This window comes from Dipteris shenzhenensis, chromosome 1, assembly GCF_047967505.1.
Source record: "Dipteris shenzhenensis isolate YYH24624 ecotype China chromosome 1, Dip_SZ_1.0, whole genome shotgun sequence".
In the NCBI taxonomy this organism is placed as follows: domain Eukaryota; kingdom Viridiplantae; phylum Streptophyta; class Polypodiopsida; order Gleicheniales; family Dipteridaceae; genus Dipteris; species Dipteris shenzhenensis.
In genome coordinates this window covers 28,571,687-28,595,294 of record NC_141596.1, presented here as the reverse complement: position 1 = coordinate 28,595,294, position 23,608 = coordinate 28,571,687, and the positions used below count along the sequence as shown (strand labels likewise).

General features: G+C 41.8%; 1 protein-coding gene across 2 annotated transcripts in view; it reads left to right on the top strand.

The window, feature by feature from the left end:
- The window catches only part of GI (gigantea protein (GI)), a 31,679-nt gene extending 18,842 nt beyond the window's left edge, over positions 1-12,837 (top strand). For both annotated transcript variants that reach the window (XM_087373904.1, XM_087373897.1), the window contains exons 9-14: positions 2,740-2,952; positions 3,050-4,621; positions 4,750-4,818; positions 5,190-5,411; positions 5,560-5,643; positions 12,303-12,837. In XM_087373904.1, the coding sequence (XP_087230030.1) occupies positions 2,740-2,952; positions 3,050-4,621; positions 4,750-4,818; positions 5,190-5,411; positions 5,560-5,643; positions 12,303-12,605 (2,463 nt within the window). In that variant the 3' untranslated portion in view covers positions 12,606-12,837. The remainder of the gene's footprint in view (positions 1-2,739; positions 2,953-3,049; positions 4,622-4,749; positions 4,819-5,189; positions 5,412-5,559; positions 5,644-12,302) is intronic.
- Positions 12,838-23,608: the final 10,771 nt, after the last annotated feature.

Below are 23,608 nucleotides of genomic sequence, written 5' to 3'. Positions count from 1 at the left end.
ATTGGATGGTATCGTTTCGTATTACATCTGTTATGATGATGATGACTATGGTGATCTGTATGATGATGGCATTGACTATGTCTACACAGTTTTCTAGCATGGGTTAGGGTGCTTGCTTAGTAGCTTCACCCTTTTGCTCATCGTATCGGGTTTTCTATTAGTCTCATAGACCCATAGGTCTTTAGTAAACTTTAATAAACTTTATTTCTTTCTTTCTCTCCATCTGTTGAGAGGTCCCCATTTGCCGCTCTCAATTTGTGGACAGCTCTTGTCCTTCCATCTTCGGGTAGTACATGCTTTGATCTTGACAAGTTGGCTAGCCATGGATGATGGGAGCAAGGTTGTTTTGTTAGATGTTAGCAAGCCTCCTTGTTGATGCCTTTATAATCTTGGGGCAGGTACCAAACTCTTGCTAGTGCGGTAGACCTACCACAAGCTCCTATGTAATAGGTCACTACTTTCAGATTCCTTTTGTTTATGGGGCAGAAAAGTTATATATTTATTATATAGAAGATTAGATATTACATTCTGTTCCATGAGTATCAACAACAAAATTTTTATTTCCAAAGGAGGGAACAACGAAACTTTGGAATCTGTTCATGGCCTGAGCAAGTTGGAGTAAACAGACGTAAACATAGAAGTCTGGACTGCATTTCTTCCTTGACCTGGAAAAGACCTGAGGAACCTTTGCCCTAGAGTACTTTCTGCATCACGTTGCAAGTACCAAAGAGCTTGTCATGTGCTTTGATTTCATTTTGCGACTATTGAAAAGCATAATTGCTGGTTTTGTGGACCTTGGAGCGGGCTTGCAGTGGTACTTAGACCCCGACCCTATGCTCTTGGCCTTGGGATCCTGGAGGTTGTGGTTATATGGAGGTGCACCTATTAGGTGCTTGCAGTGGGCCCCAGGAGAGTGGGAATGGATAGATCATGGGCACCAAGAGAGGGGGATTCCCTTCTTTCGTTTCACGGTTGGTAATGCCAGGAGGTTTCAGCTGAACAGTAGGGGTTGGATTCCCTCCAGAGCCCCCCATTGGGAAAGCTTCTTCATCACCGCAGACTGGCGTAGAAATTTCTGGAGGAGGCTCTGGAAATCCCTCAGAAATAGAAAGATCACTCTTTTCTTTTGGCTTTCTATTCATGGAGGGATTGCAGTGAACCTGTGGAGATCACGATTTGGGGCTGATCCCACTTGTCCTCGATGCCATTCTGCAGAGGAGTTAGTGCGACATTGCCTTTGGGACTGCAGTCAGGCGAGGACTGTTTGGAAAGGGGTTGCTCGGATACTCAGCATCTTTCACACTTCCTCGGTCGCATGGTTATCTCTTACCGGGCCCCAGGTGTTTTATGAGGGTGAGCCTTCTTCCTGGGCACTCTCGGTCCGCGGGCAGGTGATAGAGCCCTGCTCTCTACATGATGTACCACTTACTCCCTTCAGAGCTTCTCATGTTTCAGTGGACACCTCTTGGGAGATTTTGGCTAGCATTTCCTCTTGGCATATTTGGAGAGCTAGATGTACTGAGGCCTTGGATGGCACCCAGATACACCCATTACAGGTTTTCACGGGTATTTGGTCTGACACGGTTCACACTTTGATACCCATATGGGCTAGCATGCAGGGCCCTTCACGGGCAGCCTCTTCCAGAAGGATTATATTTCTTCGAGTTTGGAGAGGTTCTCCCTTTTTCTCGGAGGTTTCTACCGGATTGAGATGACACTATCAGCCTCAATCCTTTCTTTTTGGCTTTTGAGCTTTTCGTGCATTGCATGATATATCCCGTATGGAGCTTGCTCTAACGGTTTTTCTTTAATACTTAATAGAAGTCTCTTTTTGCAAAAAATAAATAAAATAAAATTGTAATTGAGGATCTGCTGGTCAATGTGCGTTTGAGCCTGTGTCAAGATCCATTACAAGAGATTAGATTAGCTACTTTCAGATTCTTATCTTAACATGTGTTTCAATGCTCTACAAGGACAACAATCACTAGTTTAATACAAGTAAGCTCTCTATTTTAGCACTTGTAGCCCAGGGTAAATAAAAATTGATCTATATCTGTTTTCTTTTTTTGAGAGCTTGTCCAAATTGAGCTTTTGTATCACTCTCTATGCAGGGCTGACTGTTCAGCTCTTAATAGCTACTTGAATCGGCAATATATCTCTCAAGGTTTAAGTGACATAAAGACGAACTAGGGAGGGATTATGTAAACGAGCTATGCATATCGTGCTTGCAGTAACAAAAATGTGATTGGTTTGCACTATTAGAACTTTGGTTAATCAGGCATGTGGAAAACTCTATTTTGTTTGGGGCTATGGGGTTTCTATCTATGGGAATAACTTTTTCACATTGTGATAGCAATTATCATGATGCTGTACAACGGTCAAAGAAAAAGGGGTGCTGATGCCAAGGTTCAACGATCTACCATTTAGCTTCACTTGTTATAAATTGACCGGGTTTCAGAAGGCGGTCTCCCATCATAATCATTGGTTGTGGATGTCATGGAGAAGGGCTTTCACATTTGGATAGTGTCAGCCATATTAGCGATTTGAATTGACCTTGTTTTGAATTTCGTATCTGGGTTGATTTCATGACTCAGCAGAGAGGCTGGGGAATAATATTTTAACTGTGGAATGGCTTTCAGTACTGACAGTTTGTAGTGCTGTTGTTCTAGCTTTGCAAATTGTAGCATTAATGTGTGAACTTCTTGTTGTTAATCTTGCCTTGCTATGCTTATTGTGCAGCTTCCTAGGAACTGGTTGCATCTGCACTTTTTGAGACCAGTGGGGGCAGCAATGGCCATGCGGTCAGGGATTGCAGCAGATGCAGCGGCAGCCTTGCTATTCCGTGTGTTTTCACAGCCAGCCTTGCTGTTCCCTCCACCTGGGCATGCTCAAGATGTCCATGGTAGACAATCTGTCTATGGATCTGCAAGGCCATCGTCAATTAAGGATCAGGTAGAGCCCATCCTGAGTTTTTTATTTCAATATCACTTATGCTTATTGTAATAATTAAAATTTTCTTACTCACATGATAACTGCTGTTCTTGAGAAGATGGAGGTTGCTGCTGCAAGAGCTACTGAAGAGGCAACTGCAAGAGGAATAGCATCCTTAATGTGTGACCATGGGCCAGATGTTGAGTGGCGGATATGCACACTTTGGGAGGTAGCCTATGGTCTTCTGCCTCTGAATTCCTCTACTGTTGATCTGCCAGAACTTGTTGTGGCAACACCGTTACAACCCCCTTCTTTATCTTGGAATCTTTTCCGGCCTCTCCTGCGTGTGCTCGAATATTTACCCCATGGAAGTCCCGCAGAGGCTTGCTTGTTGAGAATATTTACTGCCACGGTAGAAGTGATTTTACACAGAACCTTTCCCATGGAAGATAGTCAAGAACAAAGAAATGGGCTTGCAAGGTTTCACCGAACTGGTTTTGGTGGATCTGGCCTAAATCATGTGGCTATTGCAGAACTCCGGTCTATGGTGCACTCTTTGTTTACGGAGGCATGTCCATCAGCAGGTCTTGCTGCACGACTTCTTTCAATTGCTTTTACAGTATGCCTAAGCCATGATGCAGTGCAACAAGGTAGCAGAAAGTCAAGTGCTTGTATCTCCAACGACTCATCAAACGATGAGGGAGAACCTCAGGCAAAGGTGAGATTGAGGCCCTCTGGACGCTGTTCTGGAAAAGAGAGGGGGGCAGTCTCTACTTTTGACTCTTATATTGTTGCTGCAGTCTGTGCCTTAGCATGTGAAGTACAGCTCCTCTCAATATCTGCACACATGCGAGAGAAATCAAAACAGACACCCTCCCAAACAGCAGGATCAGGAGCCACAGACCTGCAGCATGTTGAACCTTTGATTAGTTTAGACAGTGGAGTTGCTTCTGCAGCCGATCATGCAAGAAGGCTCCTCAGGCTACTAGAGGCCTTTCTTGCTCTGGTTCCATGTTCTTCTTACAGCATTCCAGGTAATGGGAACAGCAGTTCTGGCGGGATTGTTGCAGCTGCGGTGGTTGCTGCCCATATATCAGATCTTTTGGGAAGATCAAAGGCATGTATGCATGCATTGACAGCTATCATGCGTTGCAAGTGGGAGCCTCAGTTGTCTTCTAAAGCAGCCACTGTGTTAGCCCTTGTTGAACAAAATGCAAAGGTTGTGGCTACAGTGGTTGACACTACAGTTGATTCTCATGCACATGAAGTTTCTACAAAGGAATCTAAGCAACATTCTACAGATTCAGTTCATGAATCAAGAATCCAGGCTCAATCAGCGGTTTCTCAGACTCAGGATATTGTCCAGACACTGCAGGTCTGCCATGGTTGTGATAGAGGGTCGAGAAGCTCTGATGGGCTAGAGCAGATGTCTATAACCACTGCTTTGAAACCATCTACAGGAAAAGCTTTGGCTAACCTTCCCATAAATGCTTCTGATGTTGTGTCACTCCTCTGTATGGATAGGCATAATGATCTGAACGACAATGTGGGTACTCTTGTCAAAGCTGTGCTACAAGAAAAGGAAAATTTGTCTGTGGCAGCTGTGCCTTTGCTCTGGCAAAGACTGATAACTGCACCTGAACTGCCGGTTGGTGGTGAAGGTACCTCTGCCAAGAGAGGTTGGCGACAGGTATGAGCTGCCCTGAAAAAGGAAGCTTTTTTGCCTTTTTAATCTAATTGCATGTGCTACTGAGCAGTTTCTTGTTTTTTGGTAATCGCCTTGATACTAATGCATTGTCTCATAACATGATATGCTAGGTAGTGGAAGCTCTTTGCAACATAGCATTAGTATACCCTGTGAAGGCAGCTTCAGTGATTGTGTTTCAGGTGGATATGCTTTCTTTCAAGCCTTTGTTTTCTTTTAAGAGATAAAAATAAGCGTTTGTGATGTCAAGTTTAAGTGCCCATTTGATGGTTTAAGGGGTGCTTATGCTATGCTCTTCGATAAGAAAATGCATTAGTTCTGCTCTGCTGGGCTCAATTGCCAGTCACCTGATTGGGTGGATGTTTGAGGTTTTTTTGTCAAGCCCCCTTCCCAGCTTTTATAATTGAAAGAATAAGGTTATATATTGCAAGTAGATCTCAGCTGGGCCAGATTGAGGCTCGAAAGAGGTGTACTGGTGCTCTGTATCGAGTCGATATCACAAGCATCATTGTGCTGGTTTCATAAGATGTTCTTTTATCAAGCTGCTTTGTAGGCCGAAAGGGACGTGCAGGTATGGAAAGGAAGTGAAGATGTGCCAGAATTTCAGCATATTTGGAGAGTCAACAAGCGAATACTGTGCCTTTTGACTGAGCTTCTTCGTCTTCACAGTGCACCTGAGGCTTTGAAAGTAGTTGCCAAGTCTCCTGGTCTTCTTGATCAGGCGACTGAAAGGATGGCTGTTGATGGTGAAGCTTGTACTATGTCTCAATTAGAGGTATCTTTATTCATTTCTTTTTTTCATAGTCTCTTTGTATTTTTGGTAGCAGGATGGTTCATGTGCCTGTCCACACACTCCATTTTGTTTGTTCAGTTTATATGCCATATTTTTAAGAATATGCCTAATGCTGACTTTCCTTGTACAGTTGCTAGAGGCCACTGCCGTTGCTACACAGGTGTTGGTGCCTTTCGACAGCTCTGCTGTAGATTCCTTTTCAGCTCTATTGAAGGTAATTCATAGGCATGGGGATCTTTCACATGGAGTCATATGGATTAAAAAGTCCGAGTTGTCTACTATAATCGTTTTGATGTTGTGGTCCTTATTACTGTTTCCAGTTTTGTCATCAATATATTGGAAGCTAAGTCTGAAGGTCATACGCATATGCACAAGAGCACACAGTAAATATATCATCGATTTATATGAGAAAGGTTCTTCTGATTTGTAATATTTCTTGTTTTGTTAGTGCTATGTAGCCCTATTAGTTACAGTTATAAGCTCTTTCGTGTATTAAGCCTCTCCCAAATACTGTTTCCAGTTTTGACATCAATATATTGGAAGCTAAGTCTGAAGGTAATACGCATATGCACAAGAGCACACAGTAAATATATAATCGATTTATATGATAGATGTTCTTCTGATTTGTAATATTTCTTGTTTTGTTATTGTTATGTAGCCCTATTAGTTACATTTATAAGATCTTTTGTTTATTTATGCTTCTCTTTGGGAGAGGCTTAACTGAAATTATTTGGCTTCATAAGCAGGCTGATAGCTTGGATGAAGAGAATCATTGCTATCTTTGAGTTGCCTTTTTATAAGCGCTAGCCGACATCTTGATGTAGTCTTCCCCTTCACCTCCGGATTCTTAGAGAACTCAGCATAAAGGCTGTGCTCCCATGAGTGGCAAGTGTGTCACATGCACCCCTGCACTTGGGTGCAAGGTGACACACTAGCTACATCGACAAGTGCATTATAGTTCCCAGATAGGAGATTTTGTCGTATGCTGTGACCCCTTTGTGAGCCCTTGTCCAAGGACAGTCAGGCACAAGCTACGTAGGTCAGTCTCTCAGCCTTAGGTCAAGTCAGTAGTCAGTTCTTGTTCACTAGTACCCACTGGAGAACAGTAGGTTAAGTGGTTACATCTTATAGTTTAGGTCTTAGCCTAGGTTAGGAGTCCCTTTAGGGTCCCCAAAGGCTGGACAGGTTAGCAGGGAAGGCAGCCTGCAAAGGCTGCCCAAAAACTCCCCTGGCAAATGAGCCAGGGAGGGCTTTAGGAGTCCCTTTAGGGTCCCCAAAGGCTGGACAGGTAAGCAGGGAAGCAGGCTGCCCAAAAACTCCCCTGGCAAATGAGCCAGGGAGGGCTTTTTATAGGCTGGTTGTAGGCCAACCAGTCTGTAAAACAGACTGAGTCGGTCTGTTTACAGACTGGGTTGGCTCAGTCCAGCCCTATAAAAGGGCCCCTTGGCTGCCCTGTTTTCTCATTCAGTTTGCTCCTGCCTTCAGTCCTCCTACAGCTCCACTTCAGCCTCCTGTGCAGCCCCTGAGATCCTCAGATCTGGCCCTGCTCTAGCCTCAGTCCCTTGGCCATCAGTTCAGCCTGATCTGAAGGTGACCACGCAGCACAACAGTCAGAGGTTTGGACCAGCAAACGGAGAGAGGTTTGGACACTGTTTCCTCAGCTTTCTCAGCTCTCTTTTACAGTTTACACAGCTGAACCATGCTTGCTTGGTAAGATGCATCGTGCTACTTTCCCAAGGATGGGAGAGTTGGTGCTTCACACAAGCTTTATCTGGTTCATAGTGATGTTTGTGGACCTATGAGGGTTGCAGCTCTTGGGGGCTTCTATTATTTTGTCACTTTTATTGATGACTTCACTAATTACACTTGGATTTTCGCCTTGAAATCCAGGCCTTGCAAACTATCACACCTTATGAGGCTTGGGCGGGTCGTAAGCCTCACATTTTTCTCACATGAGGACTTTTGGATGCTTAACTTATGCTCATGTGCCTTCACAGACACACACTAAGTTGGATGATAAAGCTGTCAAGTGCATTTTTATTGGGTATAGCTGAGAGTGCAAGGGCTATAAGCTCTACCAGCCCCGCACAGGCAAGTGTTTTCTCAATCAGGATGTTGTGTTTGATGAATCCACCTCTATGCCTTTGCTGGACTGTCGAAAACAGCCCCTTGTTGATGCCCCAGAGATTTTCGATAGCTTGATGCCTTTGTCTCCATCCGATGCTCAGAATGATGTTCCATCTGAGGTTGTACCTCCTTCCTCCCTCTATTGGTCATTTGCAGCCACATGTGCAGTTAGGTATTCAGCATGATATGCCTCATTGATCAGGACCATTTGCACACGGCTCTTGACTGGTGAAATTCAGGAGCCCAAAAAGGTACCCCGTTGGCTCCTTGACACATTAAAAGACAGCAAACAAGATACTCCTTTGCGAACCCGTACTAGAGGAGCTGTCCAAAAAGAGCATGCTAGTTTTGTTGCTTATGCGTTGGTTGCTACAGCATGCAATGAAGAGCCATTATGTCATCAAGATGCCATAATGAAAAAAGTTCGCACATTCTTAGATATGAAGTCTTTTATCTATGGTGGATGGTTCAATGGATCGTTACAAGGCTTGTCTTGTTGCTAAGGGCTATTCTTAGCATCATGGCATTGACTTTGAGGAGACTTTTGCTCCCACTTCCAGGATCACTACTATTTGCATTGTTATTGCCTTTGCTACCCACTTTCATTGGAAGGTACACCAGCTTGATATCAAGACAGCTTTCCTTCATGGGCATTTGCAGGAAGAGGTCTATGTTTCCCAACCTCCTGGCTTTGAGGTTCACAATTCTGAAAGCAAGATATGCCGCTTTAAAAAATCTCGCTATGGCTTGAAGGAGGCACCTCCGGCTTGGTATTCCAGGATTCATACTCATTTGCTCACTCTTGGCTTTCAGAACAGCCCTATAGAGGATACTCTTTACATCCGCAAGCGTGGGACAGATTTGCTGATTTTAGTCCTTTATGTGGATGACATGCTTGTGAGTGGGACACATGCGCAACAAATTGTAGATTTTAAGCTTGATTTACAGAGGACATTTGCTATATCTGATCTTGGTCTTTTGCACTACTATCTGGGCATCCAATTTGCTAGCAGTGAGGGGGGCATTTTGATGTCACAATTCAAGTACCTTGGACAGCTTTTGCAGCGTTTTCAGTTTGAGGATTGCAGGCAAGTATCTACACCCTTAGAGCTTGGTTTTCGCTTCTCTTATGAGGATGGCAGCGGTACATGTGATGTCACTCTCTATCAGCAAGCAGTTGGCTGTTTGGTTTACTTATGCCATACGAGACTTGGTCTACAGTATGTTGTCTCACAGTTGAGTAGATATATACTCAGCCTATCTATGCACCATTGGCATGCCGTGAAGTGTGTTTTTTGATATCTCAAAGACACTCCGCATTTAGGCCTTCTTTATGGGGCTGATACTTCACTTGTCATGCATGGATTCATTGATAGTGATTGGGCTGGTTGTTCGGACACTTGTGTGTCATATAGTGGCAACTGTTTCATGCTTAGTACTTCATGTGTTTCTTGGTTCAGCAAGAAGGAGAATACAATTGCTACTTCTAGCTGTGAAGATGAGTACAAAGCAGCTTTTACAGCTATAGTGGAGTGTGTTTGGCTTCGGAAGCTAGTTGCAGATCTTTATGTATGCTTGATCGCTCCTACCGTCATCTTCACTGATAGTCAGAGTGCTTTGGCTGTTGCACGGAATCCTTTTTTCCATGCTCGCACAAAGCATATTGAGGTTCACAGTTCACTATCACTATGTTAGAGTGTGATTATCAGCAGGTGATATTCAGTTGTCTTATGTTCCCACTGAAGACAACTTGGAAGTTCTTTTTAGGAAGGCTCTACCTCGACCTAAGTTTGAGGCTTTTCGGCAAGCTTTAAACTTAACATCTTTTGTAACTTGATTTGTGGTACTCTGTACAGTCATAGGTTGCTATATCTTTACAGGACGAACATTTGCAGCCATGGCATTAGATATTCATGTATTATGAGCCATGTCCAGGATACTTCAGCCCATACCATGGAGGGGGATTTTTAGGCCATTCTATGGGCTATCCATAGGTGCCACTTATTCCTTGGTATTTGCCTTAAAGGCCTAGTTATAGTCAATTAGGACTATTGGTATAGTTAGTACATATACCACCTAGGTCAATTAGGACGCTTAGTCTAGTTAGGAAAGTTAGCCCTAGGGTTTTGTTATGTTGGCTCCCTATTAAGCCACCACTCTCAGTTTTGATGCAATCTATTACATCATCTCGTTTTTCTCCGTGTTTTCTCCATTTTTGAGCTTCCATTGCTTGCCATAGCCAATAGGCACAACCCTGGGAAATCAAGGAGCAAGGTCATGGGTTGCTTGGTGTGCTAGAACCCCCTAGCAATTAATTCATTGGGGTTAAAATTTGTGGTTTGGACCAAGAAGAGCAAACTTTTCTTAGTTTTCAAGTTGGGCCATTGGAGTTGACTACATAGAAGGGTTGGGGGCAAACTAAAGACCAACGAAAAGATGAAAACGTGGGCTGCTACGTGGCATGCCCATGCAAACCAATTTGGCAAGTTGCCTTGGGAACCAGAGAGGGGGTTGGCTGGACGACGGATGCGCATGCATTTTTGGCTCTTGGTCAAAAGGCAGAGGGACCATGGAGTATTGCGCTGGCTGGAGAAGCCGTTTGCTGAGAATCGTATGTGATTGCAAGCTGCTGCATGGAGAGATCGTGCGAGCTGACTATGGACCAGAATGGAGGTCGTGTTTGGGATTGGAAGCTAGTCAGGTTTGCCACGAGCTCTACTATACTCACGGTGGGTGGCTCGCTGGTAGGCTTGGAGCTGAGGTGATGAGTTATCATACATCAAACCAGTACTAGATCTCTAGTAGAGCACATCACACACACACACCCCCCCACACACACACTCTCTCTCTCTCTCTCTCTCTCTCTCTCTCTCTCTCTCTCTTTGGCTATGATTTCTCCAACATTTTGTTTGAGCTCCCTTGCAGTCTCTCTCTCTTTGTCTCTCTCTCAGTTCAGTTTGTGTGTGGGTTGGTTTGCCCCTCCTTTCTGTTCAGTTCCGTTGCACTTCTCACAGTCCTCCATAGTGAAACTATGGTACCAGGGGAAGAGATGCACCACGTATGGGCCTAGGCGAATAGGACTCTGTTCCACGAGATGTGGTCCCCCTCTAGGCTAAGATTGCTCTGTATCTAGAGCCTCGAGGGTGTGAATCGAAAAGTCCTACTGCTTTGTCTTGAAGTGGCTGCTTCAATTTAACTTGCTGCTTGTCTGCTAGGGAAAGGAGGACCTTAACAGCATGGAGAGTCAAGGATGCTGCCAGGAGAGCTCCTCTTGCCAAACCAAGGGTCACCACCAGGTTTGATTTCCAAAAAAAACAAGCACGAGTGCTCCACTTCCAAGTAAGGAAGAAAAGGGGAGGGAGAGAGAGGAAAGAGGAGCGGGAATCTCCTGAAAGGCTGGGTGGAAAAAGCCAGAAAAATAAAGGAGGCTCACAGCATGGAATGAAGTCACTAGCCTTCCAAAAACCTTGCCCAAAGCTCTTGAAGAAAAGCCCATAGCCTGCCAAGGAAGACACTAGCTGTGGGGGGCTGCTGATTTGTATATGTGAGAGCATATTTTTATACTATGGTCTACACCCTCTGTTGGGCGCTGATGACGTCAATAGGTATGTCATTGTAGCAAGTCCCTGCTCTGCGTGACGGAGTTTGTGGTTTTCAATGGTACGAGTGACTATCGTGAGATTGAAAGTGCACTATGTTGTGTTTTTAGATGATGAGTTTGGGAATGCTCTTGGATTCATCTAGGTATATGACCTCTGCTGAAGACCCCCCCTTCCAAGCTGTACAACGACTCCACCAGGTGGGAAGGAGAGCCTTGACCAGCAATGTGGGCCTCCAGAACAGATGCAGGCTGAAATGGGGAGCACTAGACACTCTCTGCACGGGACAGCTCTAGGGGCTGCGCAAGCACCTAGTGTGTGTCTCTAGGGGCATCTGCGACTTGGGGTCTGCTTTGGTAGCTCCGCCTAGGCTCTGGGCTGCACCCACAGCACCTCAGACCACACAATCACGGTGGGAGACCAGTGAACTATAGGCTGTTAACCAGTGAACAATGGCAAGGCTACCGGGGAAGAGGGCCAGCAAAAAGGGCGAATGGAAGAGGAGAGCGGAGCAGAGGAACCCGGAGGAAGTGGCTACGGAAGGGAGCGGAGAGGAAGGGGGAGCGGATGGGCATTGCAAAATCTGCTCTATAACCTCTGACATGTGCAGGCTGTTCGTGGAGCTTTGAGTTTCTTGGTTTTGTGGTTATATATTTATTTTTCTGAAGGCCTCTTTCCTGTAGAATTAGTCGTTTCAATTAGATAATGTTCTCCCTAAACTGCTATTTACAGCGGAGGGCAACATGTAGTCTTTTGTAATTTTTCTAAAAATATCCAACTTTCAGAAGCAGAAGGCTTTCATCCAGCATCTAGGGCTTTTGTGTGGGCTCCAGCAATATAAAGTTGCAATTCCAGCAGTCCCCAAGCATTTTAACTCTCTACTTCTGTGCTTTGGACAGAAATGGAGGGGTTCTCTGTTTCATATCTTAACTGACATGACTTAATGAATTTTGCTGATGCTTGGATTCAGTAGCCATAGTTTTGCGCATTTCTTCAAAGATGTGAAGTGATGATGGTGACCTAGTTGAGAATCGTGCTAATTTTAAATGAAGAGCGCATCCTGATTTGTTTGCACTGAGAGAGAGAGAGAGAGAGAGAGAGAGAGAGAGAGAGAGAGATCTAAGGGTTTCCTCTGAATAATTCTCAGAGGCGGCTCCCCTCAATCGTTCGCTGCTTGTCCCACAATAGTGCACATGTTAGGGCATTGAGTATGGCCCTACTTCAAAATGTGCTGAGCTCAGAATCTCTTAGGCCAAAGCTTCAGAAAGATGGTGATATATATGGGTCAAGGTATGCTGATGGAAATGCTTCAAAGGAACAGATTGATGACTGGGCTCGAACAGTAGAGCAATGTGTTTCGTGGGAAACACATAACCTAAGAGCACTGGGTATGTCTGTTTCAAATCTCGCAGAGGCAGCAAACTCCTTGGGCTGCTCTGTTCCTGTTTGATCCAAAAATGGGATTTTGTATAGATGAGAAATAATATAGGAAGATATATTGTCTGGCTTTTGTTAATGCTGATCCTCTTTGATGGGACGATCTGTTGAGAGAAGCTTATACTTTCGTTGGTTTTACTGTCATTGTTCGCCAATACAATATTGGCTGGAATTCACTGGCGGCATGGGTTTTATTCGTGAAGCCAGATCAGGGAATCATTATTGGGAATTTAGAATTTAACATCTGATGGCTTGTTTAGTGCGAATGCTTCTTTACAAGTGCAGAGTATTTACCGTATCTAGCTAAATCTACTCTGTCAAGGGTTCAAGTCAGAAGTAATTGTGGTTTGGTTTACTTTTTATGGTTGTTTTGAGTGCAAATTGCATCCTACGTCCTGGGAAAGGCAGGGCATTTATCAAGTCACTAGGTGGTCAGGTGATATCATCGTTCAGCAGTACTTTTGTACATTCTATTGTCGTTGAAATTTTGTTTACATACACTGAATTTTAGTGTGCATACCTTGTTGATAAATCTTTGCGATTGAGTATTAACGTAGAAATTGAGGAATATTATACAACTCTCTGATGGATTGTTGCCTCGTCAAGTTGCTAATCAGATTTTCTGTAATGCTCATATAATACATCCATTTTCATTTATTCCTTTGTACATTACATGTACGTTGACCTTTTATTTGCACATATTGCTTCGTCTGTAATCTTGAAGCCCTTTGCATTTCAAACGTTATTGTTCTGACTAACTCTTTTTCGCAATCCGATGGGTGATAATCTTGGTGGATTTCTGTGATTGCCATTGTTATTATTCTTGTTTGTTTGAAAATTAAGCATCATTTAACAAAATAAAGGGAATGAAAAGGAGCTACCTCCTCGGGAGTGCGAAAACCAACAATGAATTCTTGCATGGATATATATATTACTATGTGTGAGGATCCATAGAGTAAAGACATTTTTGATAGTCTCAGCTCTAGTGGTGTTGCTGCTATCCAAGAACATGCTCTACTAGTACAAGGAATAGTCTTAGTGCCCTCCAATTAATGTAACAATAGGTAGGCAAAAAGGTCCTCTCAAGAAGCAACAAACCCCTTGCCCTTGGAATCCTCCCCTTCATGTTCCCCGCCCCTCAGAACCGCCTTTTTTCCCTTGCCATTGCCCATGCCCCCTAGTTATTCCCCTTCATAGCCTTTACTCGCTTGCCATTCCCTTGACACATTTCTGGTGTGCTCCCTACAACTCTTTTTATACTACCCACTATATAACTCATAACAACTAAGAACTCATCCATTCATATTGGGAGACCATGAAGAGAAATCAAAGGGGGTTCCTTTAACAAGGCTACCTCTAACTCACAACGAATGTAAGTAATCACCCTCTAGGGCAAAGGGTTCAACTAAAAGGTTGAGGGTGTCTACATCTTGAGGTTATTCTCCCTTGCAAGCACTTGACCTCAGATCACTATGGACCATTTTGATACCTTCAAAGCCCTTTCTAGAGTCTCTTAGGAGAGGAGAGGCGAGCCTCTTTGGTTGAATAAGATAGTGGTACTGTTGTCACCTTTCTTTCCAATAATGTGTGAACCTTACTTTCCAATAATGTGTAAACCTTACTGCAAGAAAAACTTAAAGGCATTTCATTCTATATAAAGCCTCTATAACTTTGCCTAATTATTCAAATATTCTTTGTTATGGTCCAGGGGTTAGGCCAACTAAACAAAAAGTCATCCATTAGAAAAATTTCCCACTAATGAGAGTTGAGAAGATAAGTGAAGCATATGTTTGTCAAGACCTACAAGTGCAAAAAGAGCCTCTTGATATTTTCTTGTAAAGTTTAGAACCTTAGCACCCTTGGATTATGTGCTTCATAAAATCATCCATGATTTAATCTCACAATACATGGACACAATTGAGACATTGTCACTTGACAAATAGTGTCAATCTTTCTTAATGTGGTCATCTAGGTGGTGGTGGCGGTGTACTTAGATCGCATCCACCACATCCATGCACTCTTTAATGCTATTACAATGGGGCATAAGAATAAATAACCTCTCTAACTATCCTTATCCCTTTTAGCTCGCAACATTATATGTAGTCAAAATGCTTTGTTTGACTTTGCAAAGTCCAACATCTGTGAGAACATAAATATGTGCAAAATGATGATCATGTATCTTGTAATTTTCATGCTCTCCCTAAGGACATCCCTCAAAGGACACTGGAGGTTTTCATCAAAAAATTACTCAAGTTCTCATGGTTGCCTATTAGCTCTATTGGACAATCTCTCTCTCTCTCTCTCTCTCCCCATACATGCGTGTGCACGTAGTTGTACATATGCACACATATTCCATATACAACCTAGTATTCTCTTGTATTATGAGCTTCGTATTCATTAAATAAGCAAGCTTAAACTAGATTTTTAGAGCTATAATTTGGGCTCTAGGATACTCAAGTCATCCAAAAAAGAAACATGTTACGATTTTTGATATCCAAAGTTCTTTTTTCAGGCCAAAAAGTAAAAGGGTTGATGGATTTGTACTTAGATCGCATCCACTAGATCTATGCACTCTTTAATGCTATCACAATGGGGCATAAGAATGAATAACCTCGCTAACTATCCTTATCCCTTTTAGCTCACTTTGCAAAGTCAAGTGATATCAACATTATTTGTAGTCAAAATGCTTTATTTGACTTTTCAAAGTCCAACATCTGTGAGAACATAAATATGTGCAGTCCACTGGCATATGCATCAATAATATCTCATCCAAGAGAGCATAGCACTATCAGTGCATCACCTGCAATGTGTCAAAGCTGTCCCTCAGCATAAAATAGCATCCATGTGCAAAGCGTCCATAAAAATAGCATCCCACAAGGCAATTTGGGCCTATCAGCGCATCCAATAAGGACCGCAATGCATCCAAATGGCCTATAAATCATCCACTGCAACCCAATGCATACCACGAATGAGCGCACACTGCTCAAACTGTGTTCATCATGTATCTTGTAATTTTCATGCTCTCCCAATGGACATCCCTCAAAGGACAATGGAGGTTTTCATCAAAAAATTACTCAAGTTCTCATGGTTGCCTATTAGCTCTATTGGACAATCTCTCTCTCTCTCTCTCTCTCCACACATGCGTGCGCATGTAGTTGTACATATGCACACACATTCCATATACAACCTAGTATTCTCTCGTATTTATTAATTCAACATTGCTAGCTTATAAAATGTTGTTAAATGAGAGACACTATTTATAGTTGTTGTAAAATACTTTGGTTCTTTAGTAAAAATACTTTTATTCTCTAGCTAGAAGTACTATAATCGCAACACAAGAAGAAATGTTGCTAGGTGACAAAACACAAGATTGTTTTAATAGTGGTCATCATTGTGTTCTTGAGAAAAGCTAAATTTATTTAGAATAAAGATTTTCAAAAAAAAAAAAGCTACGAAATGCTAATCTTGAGCACTAATAACTTTTTTGCCACTTAAAAAACTAATCATGTCCATACATTGCTTTTATCAGCCCCTTCATCGTTTGTGATCATCACTTTGAAAGTGACACCTCATGGTGTGAAGTCTAGATGTCTCAAAATGGTTGTTCAAAAAATCATATGTGTGAACGTGTGAAAGCTTTTCTACGATCTTCTTTCCATGTACATATTTGACCTTTTGCAACGACTTCTTCAATGGTGATGCAAGTTTGGCAAAAATAGGGAGAAATTGGATACAAAGATTCACTATAAGTAAGAAACTTTGAAGTTGCTTCAAGAAGTGTGGCTAAGCATACATTGAAAGTGTTTTGACATTTAACGTGTCAATTTTGATGCCTTCAGTTTTGATTATGTCGATTTACAATTTTTGATTTGGAGATTCAAGTGCATTCCTAGACTCTTTGAAGGACAATTTTCTAAAATACTTTATACTCTCCCTTACATTAGAATGTCATTTATGTAGGTATTTCTCTTCCTTGCTTATGGGTTGCCCTTCCTAGTTGATGTCCTCTAGATGCCACACCTCTGCATGCTCTCCATGACCACCTCTCTTGGATCCTCTCCATATCTCTCATTGAAGCTTCATCTTCATGCTTCTCTCTTTCCCAAATGCTACTCTGAATTGCATAGATCCTCCTCCTCCAAAACTTTCCTCTTCCTACTCTCTTTGAAGAGGTCCTCTTCCTACTCTCTTTGAAGAGGAAGAAGCACTTATCATAAGCTTAGGAAAGGCAAGAGCTTTCGTTTGGGTGAAAAAGATCTTCAATTTGGTGACGAGCAAATATATGAGGAGTATACTTTGTGAGGATAGTGCTCTCCATTGACCACTATTCATGCATGTCTACTTGTGAATTAGGATTTAAGGCCCCTAGGTGTGATGTCCCCTAAATTGGGGCCTCAAGTGTGCATATCTCTCACCGTTGTTTGGCACATTACCGTTTTCATGTGGAGCATTTATGATTTAGAATCGTAAACTCTTCCTTGGAAATAATTTCATATGTTTTCTCCATGAAAGTGAGTGGGTAGTTTTGTGATCCATTTAGATGTTTCTCTCTATATCTAACATCTATTTTTAAAAGTGTATAGTGTTTTGCATGCTCTTCAGTCTTAAGACAAAGAAAGCGATTTGTACCTATCTAAATTATTGTTCTTCGGCTTCTTGAGTTAGTTCCAACATAGGTAGGTAACTAAACCACTTTGAGACACATATGATGAGGAACTTAGGATGAGCAACCACATCCCTGTGCGGATGCATTTTAACCACACGGATGCACTCTCAGTCAAGAAGAAGGCAACAATTTTGAGCTATCTAGCCACTCTACCCCCCTATGAACACATGATTGACTCGAGCCTGCATTTAGTTGCATAACTTCCCCCCAACTCATCTGATTTCCCAAATTTTGATCACACTCAGAAGCACACAAGGCTCCCCCTCTTCCTCTCAATTCCATAGCAAAGAGGAGTTACAACTACCCACCCAAAAGCACCCTTTTTCACAAACTAAAATATGGTGTAACATATTCCCCACTCGGTTGCCAAGTGTCAGAGCATGCTTGTTGGCAAAGGAAAGCTAAAGTAGTCACTTATTCCAACACAAGAGCTATTCACATGTCCTTCCATCCAGTTGTAGATATTCATGCACCTTCTTATTCACATGCCAAGCCTCGCCTTAAATACCAAACTGTTGCAGTTTGTATGTCCCTTTCATGAAATCTATTAAGATGACATAGGGTCCATCCCACAAAGTGTCATATTTTAGAACCAAATCAAGGCATCCTACTTTGCAAAATAAACTTTGCTAAAAATGCCTTTGCCAAATCAAAATCATGCTCAAGAGACAATATCAAGGAAGTTAGATATGTTGCCACCCTGTAAACCAACAATGCCCAGTGGGACTACTTCTAGGAGGTAGTGAAGATGAGGCTAGTAGAATTTTGATAGAGTTTTGGCATCGTCATGATATGTTGACTTTTATGAGTGACTAGTGAATCCTTCGTGCAATTTATATAGTGATTGATCCAAATTTACTTGTGTGCCTATGAAGCTACCTTCTCCTTTAAAATAATTCTTTGCAAGTAGACAACTATGCCACTTCTTGACTAGGGAGACCTCCTGTGCTTAAACCATGACCCCATTGCCCTCTTCATGAGAGAATTCCATTTTAAGAAGAGGCAATATGTGCTGATGTACATTAATGAAGTTTATATTCCCTAGCCAAATTTTCTAAAATCCCAAGACCTTGCCCATGTGTTCATCTTCCTAGAGGATCCCTCATAAGAGGTAGGTGACTATGTTGCTAAGCAGCACCAATTGGGTGCCTACACAATGATAAGGATTTTTCTTCCCAAAACATGTTTTGACATGAGTTAACGCTATGATTTCCTTCTCACTTTTGAATAAGGTCATGTGGCATGAGCTATGTTTGAGCCCATATCTAACTCTCTCACTCCTCTCTCACCACATATGAAGGGTTGATTAGAAAACTCTTAAACAAGATTATCATAACGGCATGCAAACCCTTGCATCCTTGAAGCACCATGTGTGCCACGATGATAGGGTTCTATGTGCATAAACCAACGGTAAACAAGAAGATCAAACCATAATTGCTTCAAGAAATGACAATTTGAGCTAGGGGTAATGGATCAAAATTGGGCTCAAGGAGGTCTCAAACCCCCCATTGTGACATTTGGGTGTCAAAGCATAGAAGGTCTTGTAACAAGATTCAATTTCATATACTTGAAGTTGGTATGCCTTACTGACACACACTAGGTGGCCTTTATTGCCTTTTGAAGAGTTGTCTTAGAACACAAATATCTAGTGTCTTTAGGTAGATTTGTCTAGATAGAAATCTAAAAAATTGTTGGCACCCACCTCCATTAACTTACTCATGATATAGCCTTGGCCTAGCCAAGCTCCATCAAGGAAATAGGTCACACTCAGTCCCTGTAGTTATGTCAAATTATTGTCTACATTTGGGAGCTCAAAGTAGCCACCACTTGGTCTTATTTACCTACCCACCTATTTGAACAATGGTTCACCAAAATTTAACTACCCACTTGTTTGAACAATGTTTGCCCACCTTTTATTTATTAATCAATTCCTTGTCCATGGTGCTATCAAATCCTTGCTTCCAAGCTAGTTCCTTGAGCCCTTGCAATCCCATTCAATGGTTGTTCATGGTTAGTTGTGTTTTGTAGGGGATTGTAGGTGAATTATCTTTGGCTTCTCTCCTTTCTTTGCTTTCTTTGACGTAAGTGATATCTCCTTCTTCTTGCTTGGCATCTTCTACTTGGATTAAATGTTTGACATGGTCTTTAGTACCATTAGTTCTACTTCTTACAAGGTTAGTTTCTACAATGTACAAGATACTTCCTAAATGGATTGTAACTTTAAAAAAAAGGATGAAGCATTGCTAATCTATGGTTGTGGGATGCTAAATATAAGATAGAGAAACAATATATATATTCAATGCTCTAGTGTTTGATCTTGAATTACATGCATGCAATTATAGCGAGCTTAAGTAGTGGTGAGTATAAGTTACCTATCTATGATTTCTTATTAACTAGGAGGTCGCTACTACCAATCAAACACATGATGTCCTCTTCATCATGTAATCCCCTCCTTTTAGCATCAAGGCCATTTAGTGCTCTTACTTTTGAGGAGTCCTGGACAAATGCAATGCTTTCTACCTTTATGATGACTTTCTTTCATGCCATTAGTTCAAATTTGACATGTAACAATAGCTCATCAGTTGTGTGCATCTAGTTGAGTAAGATGGACATGCTGATTATAAAAATGTGCTTGTATGCACAGTGTGCTTACAAGGCACATGATGAGGTGGCATGCTGACATGGGCATGTTGACACAGCACTACTTTGTGTCATGATGACATGGTAGGATGTTGATGTGTCACTACTGATGTGGAATAACCTCGATGATGTGGCCTTATTGACTAGGATGATGATGTGGCTTCCAACTGTCTAGATGACATTGCATTGAAGTGGTAGCTCAAATTCTTCATTATCACCACCTCCTCCATCACTGTCCCACAGTCAGCTCTATCCATATCTGGCCATTGTGTGAATAGGCAGCACCTCCAACCTTCTTTTGCACAAGACACAGAAAATCTAGTGCTCTTGCTTCTTTAGGTCTTTCCTGATCTCATCTTCTTTTGATAAATGGTCCACTTTCTCCATCAATCACTTTGAAGTTCTACCATCACCAAAGATTCTTAGCCTCTCCAAATATCGCATCCTAGGCACCAGGAATGGTAGCTTTGTTTCCTTCCACCTTGCTCATCTCTTTCCCAACACTATTGAAAAGGTGTGCTAGTAGCAACCTTCAACCAAGAGGTATTGGAGCATGCCTACATGTTAAGCTTGGTCAATATGTGTTTGAGTTGTTGATTCATTTGACTGGTTGAACAAGATTATTTTTATTCCAATAAAAGTGAAGATGATGATTGGTACTATCCAATATGTGTGCCATTGGTTGGACATAAGGGACTATCGCAAGATACCAATCAAATGAGCCAAGATGAGTCCATGGATATTCCTTAACTCACACCCAGGGGATTCACAGGGGGAAACATATGATATCACGTGAGTGTACAATAGGGGGTTTTTTTGAAATGAGGCATAAGCTTATACATTAGGGGTGGGGGCCCTTTTTTTTTCCCCAATATTGAATTTAAGCTAGGGGGACCATGTCATATTTAAGAAGGGGGGACATAATATAGGTTACCTTGGGTAACTAGTCCAAACAAGTTTGATTTTGTGTATGGTTTTAAATAGTCATAGGGAAAGTAACCTAAATTTGCTTATTGTGTAATCTAAATGCTTGAGAGAGAATGTAGATTTAAGGAAAGGGGGGGACATAATGGAATTTTGGTGGTATCTTATAAGCTTAAATAGGGGTGTTTTATCATCCTACGTGGATCTTAAATAGGGGGTTTTCTTAAAGTTCATGCACGCAGGTGACGTCCCCCTTTAATGAAGAGTGAATCCCCTAGGAACTCACATCAGATTTGGACAATGATGTGGTGGTTTTGAAACACGTCCAAAGGAAGGATCTGTTCAAGCACAAAGCCAACTGGATGGAGTTGACAATCAAGTGGGCCCTCCCTTCAAGTGGTGGGCATGGCTGTAGCTCCCCTTCCTAAAGCTTATGCCCCTCTCACCAAGGCTTCTAAGGCTCATGTTATTTCATTAGTTTTGTCAAGGGCTTACACTTAGGGAGGTGTGTACTGCGGGCAATACCCACGTGGATCATAATATCCTCATGTATTGGTGTATCCTGGGTAGGGGGTATATCCCATTGGAGAAATAGGAGGAGTAAGTCAAAACATTGAGCGACTGTGTTCTAGCGAGCCCACAGTTCAAGTGATGTTTGTGAGGAACTTTGTCTAAAACTATAGTAGCAATCAATTTTTACTAAAAATGATTGAATCTACATGTCACTATTAGAGATTGTTTTAGCTTATTTTTTATATGATTCCTAGCAACTTACAAAGATAGAACTTATTACTGGATAAACCATAAATCCATACAAGTCAACAATCATTCAATGAATACAAAAATGAAAATTCCTGGCAACGTACAAAGAGAAAAATTATTATTGGCTAAATAAAAAATCCATGCAAGTTAGCAATCATTCAAATGATACAAAAGGGAAAATGCTACAATGTCTACACCTGAGGACGGTCACTCAAAATTATGTAAGGTAGCACATGAGTTGAAGGGGATTTTTTATTTTATGGAGTTACATGCAAACAACAATAGTCCCACCCATGGTATAGAATCTCCTCCTAGCAAAAGCTTTCAGAAACAACCATTTGTAGCTCATTGATTTTTATGCTAGTCATATGATTTGATCCATTTTGTACACAAAATAATTACATGAGTAGAATGCTTAAACCATGAAACTGATAAACTATTGATCACGTTATGGCCATGATGCTAACTAATTATGGATCACCTTCATATGACCATGACCATGTATACACCCCTGGATAGAGAGAGGAAACCAAGGATTCACAAACTCTATATGCAAACAATACATAATCATAAGAAAATATAGAGTTGGATAAGATCTAGCTCTGATGAAATAAAAATAATTACAAAACTTTCTAAAGCTATAGAATTTTGAAAATCTAACATGAGAAATGGCTTCATGCATATCATTCCATTCATTTTGACTACAAACATGACCATATTTGGAGTCCTATTGAACCAAGTTATGGCCAAAATAAAATTGGCAAAAGGAGCCTCCTAGGAGGCCGTGATATTGCAACAATGACAACACTAATCTAAGACGGATGAATCCTAAGGGTGATCATGATCTATAACTCAAGTCAATTAGGTTCCAAGATAGATTAGCTTGGACTTATAAAGAGAATCTTGAGATAGTGCAAAGTGCTTGATCGATATTACTTCAAACAAAACTCCCTTTTATAGGAGTGGATACTTACATCCATATGCATGCTCACATGTGGGATATCTCCTCCATGCCATGTGGCAGCTTGCCCTTTACTCATACCTTTGCTCTACATGTGCTCATGGCACCACAACTCTCAATACCTCCCCTTGGTGCCATGATCCTTTGGCTACTACAAGGTGGTCAGATGTGAGTTACAAGATCAAATCCTCCCCTAGGTGCTTACATGGCTACTCTTAGGTGGTCAGGTTTGATTACAAGAATATGGGCTAAAGGTGGAAAGGCTTTTGCTTCTCAATACATGTTCTTGTCATCCTTCTCATGGCTTGATGATGACTCCACATAGTTGACTTGTTGTCTTCAATCTGCAATCTTCTTCCTTGTTCCCTAGCTTCTTGCAATGGTGACACTTTGGTTTGTTCTTCAATCTGCAGTCACTTTGATAGTGATCCATCCTTCCGCAATGGTAACACTTCATTGATGTTTTACTGAATAATGCTTGTTCATCATTACAGCTGTTGTGTGTTGATGTCGATGCCTTCAACTCTCTTTCTTTTTCAAGAAGAGAGGATACACATTCTTCAAACTTTGGATCTTGCAAATTCTTCAAAGTGGTTGTCAGTGAGCTGTACTCTGCAAGCATGCTTTTAAGGAGAATTGCAAGTGCATCTTTTTGCCCTACTTTTGCATTTATGCCTTCTAGTTGGGTCATAATGCTTTTGATTTTGTTGACAAATTGTGCCATGGATTCATTAAAGCCCATGTGCAAACCATAGAATTCAATCTTAAGATGAATTCTTGGTTTTTGGCTGTTGCACCAAACACTGTGTTCAACTCATCCCAAGAGGTGACCCATCTTGCTGCTTCCTGGATTGTAGACAGGTTGTAGGAAGAGGGGCGACATGTTTTTTTGCTGATTGTGTCAGCTGCTACTGAGTTAGGGCCTTTGTCAGGTGGGGTGATCTGTTTTGGAGCTGCCTTTGGGCTGTGCCAAGACTGAATCATCTATTCTTTGCTGAATTCAGGGTTCCAATTCAAATGACCTGATTCTTGTGGATTTTGGGTAGAGGAAGGCTAATTTTTG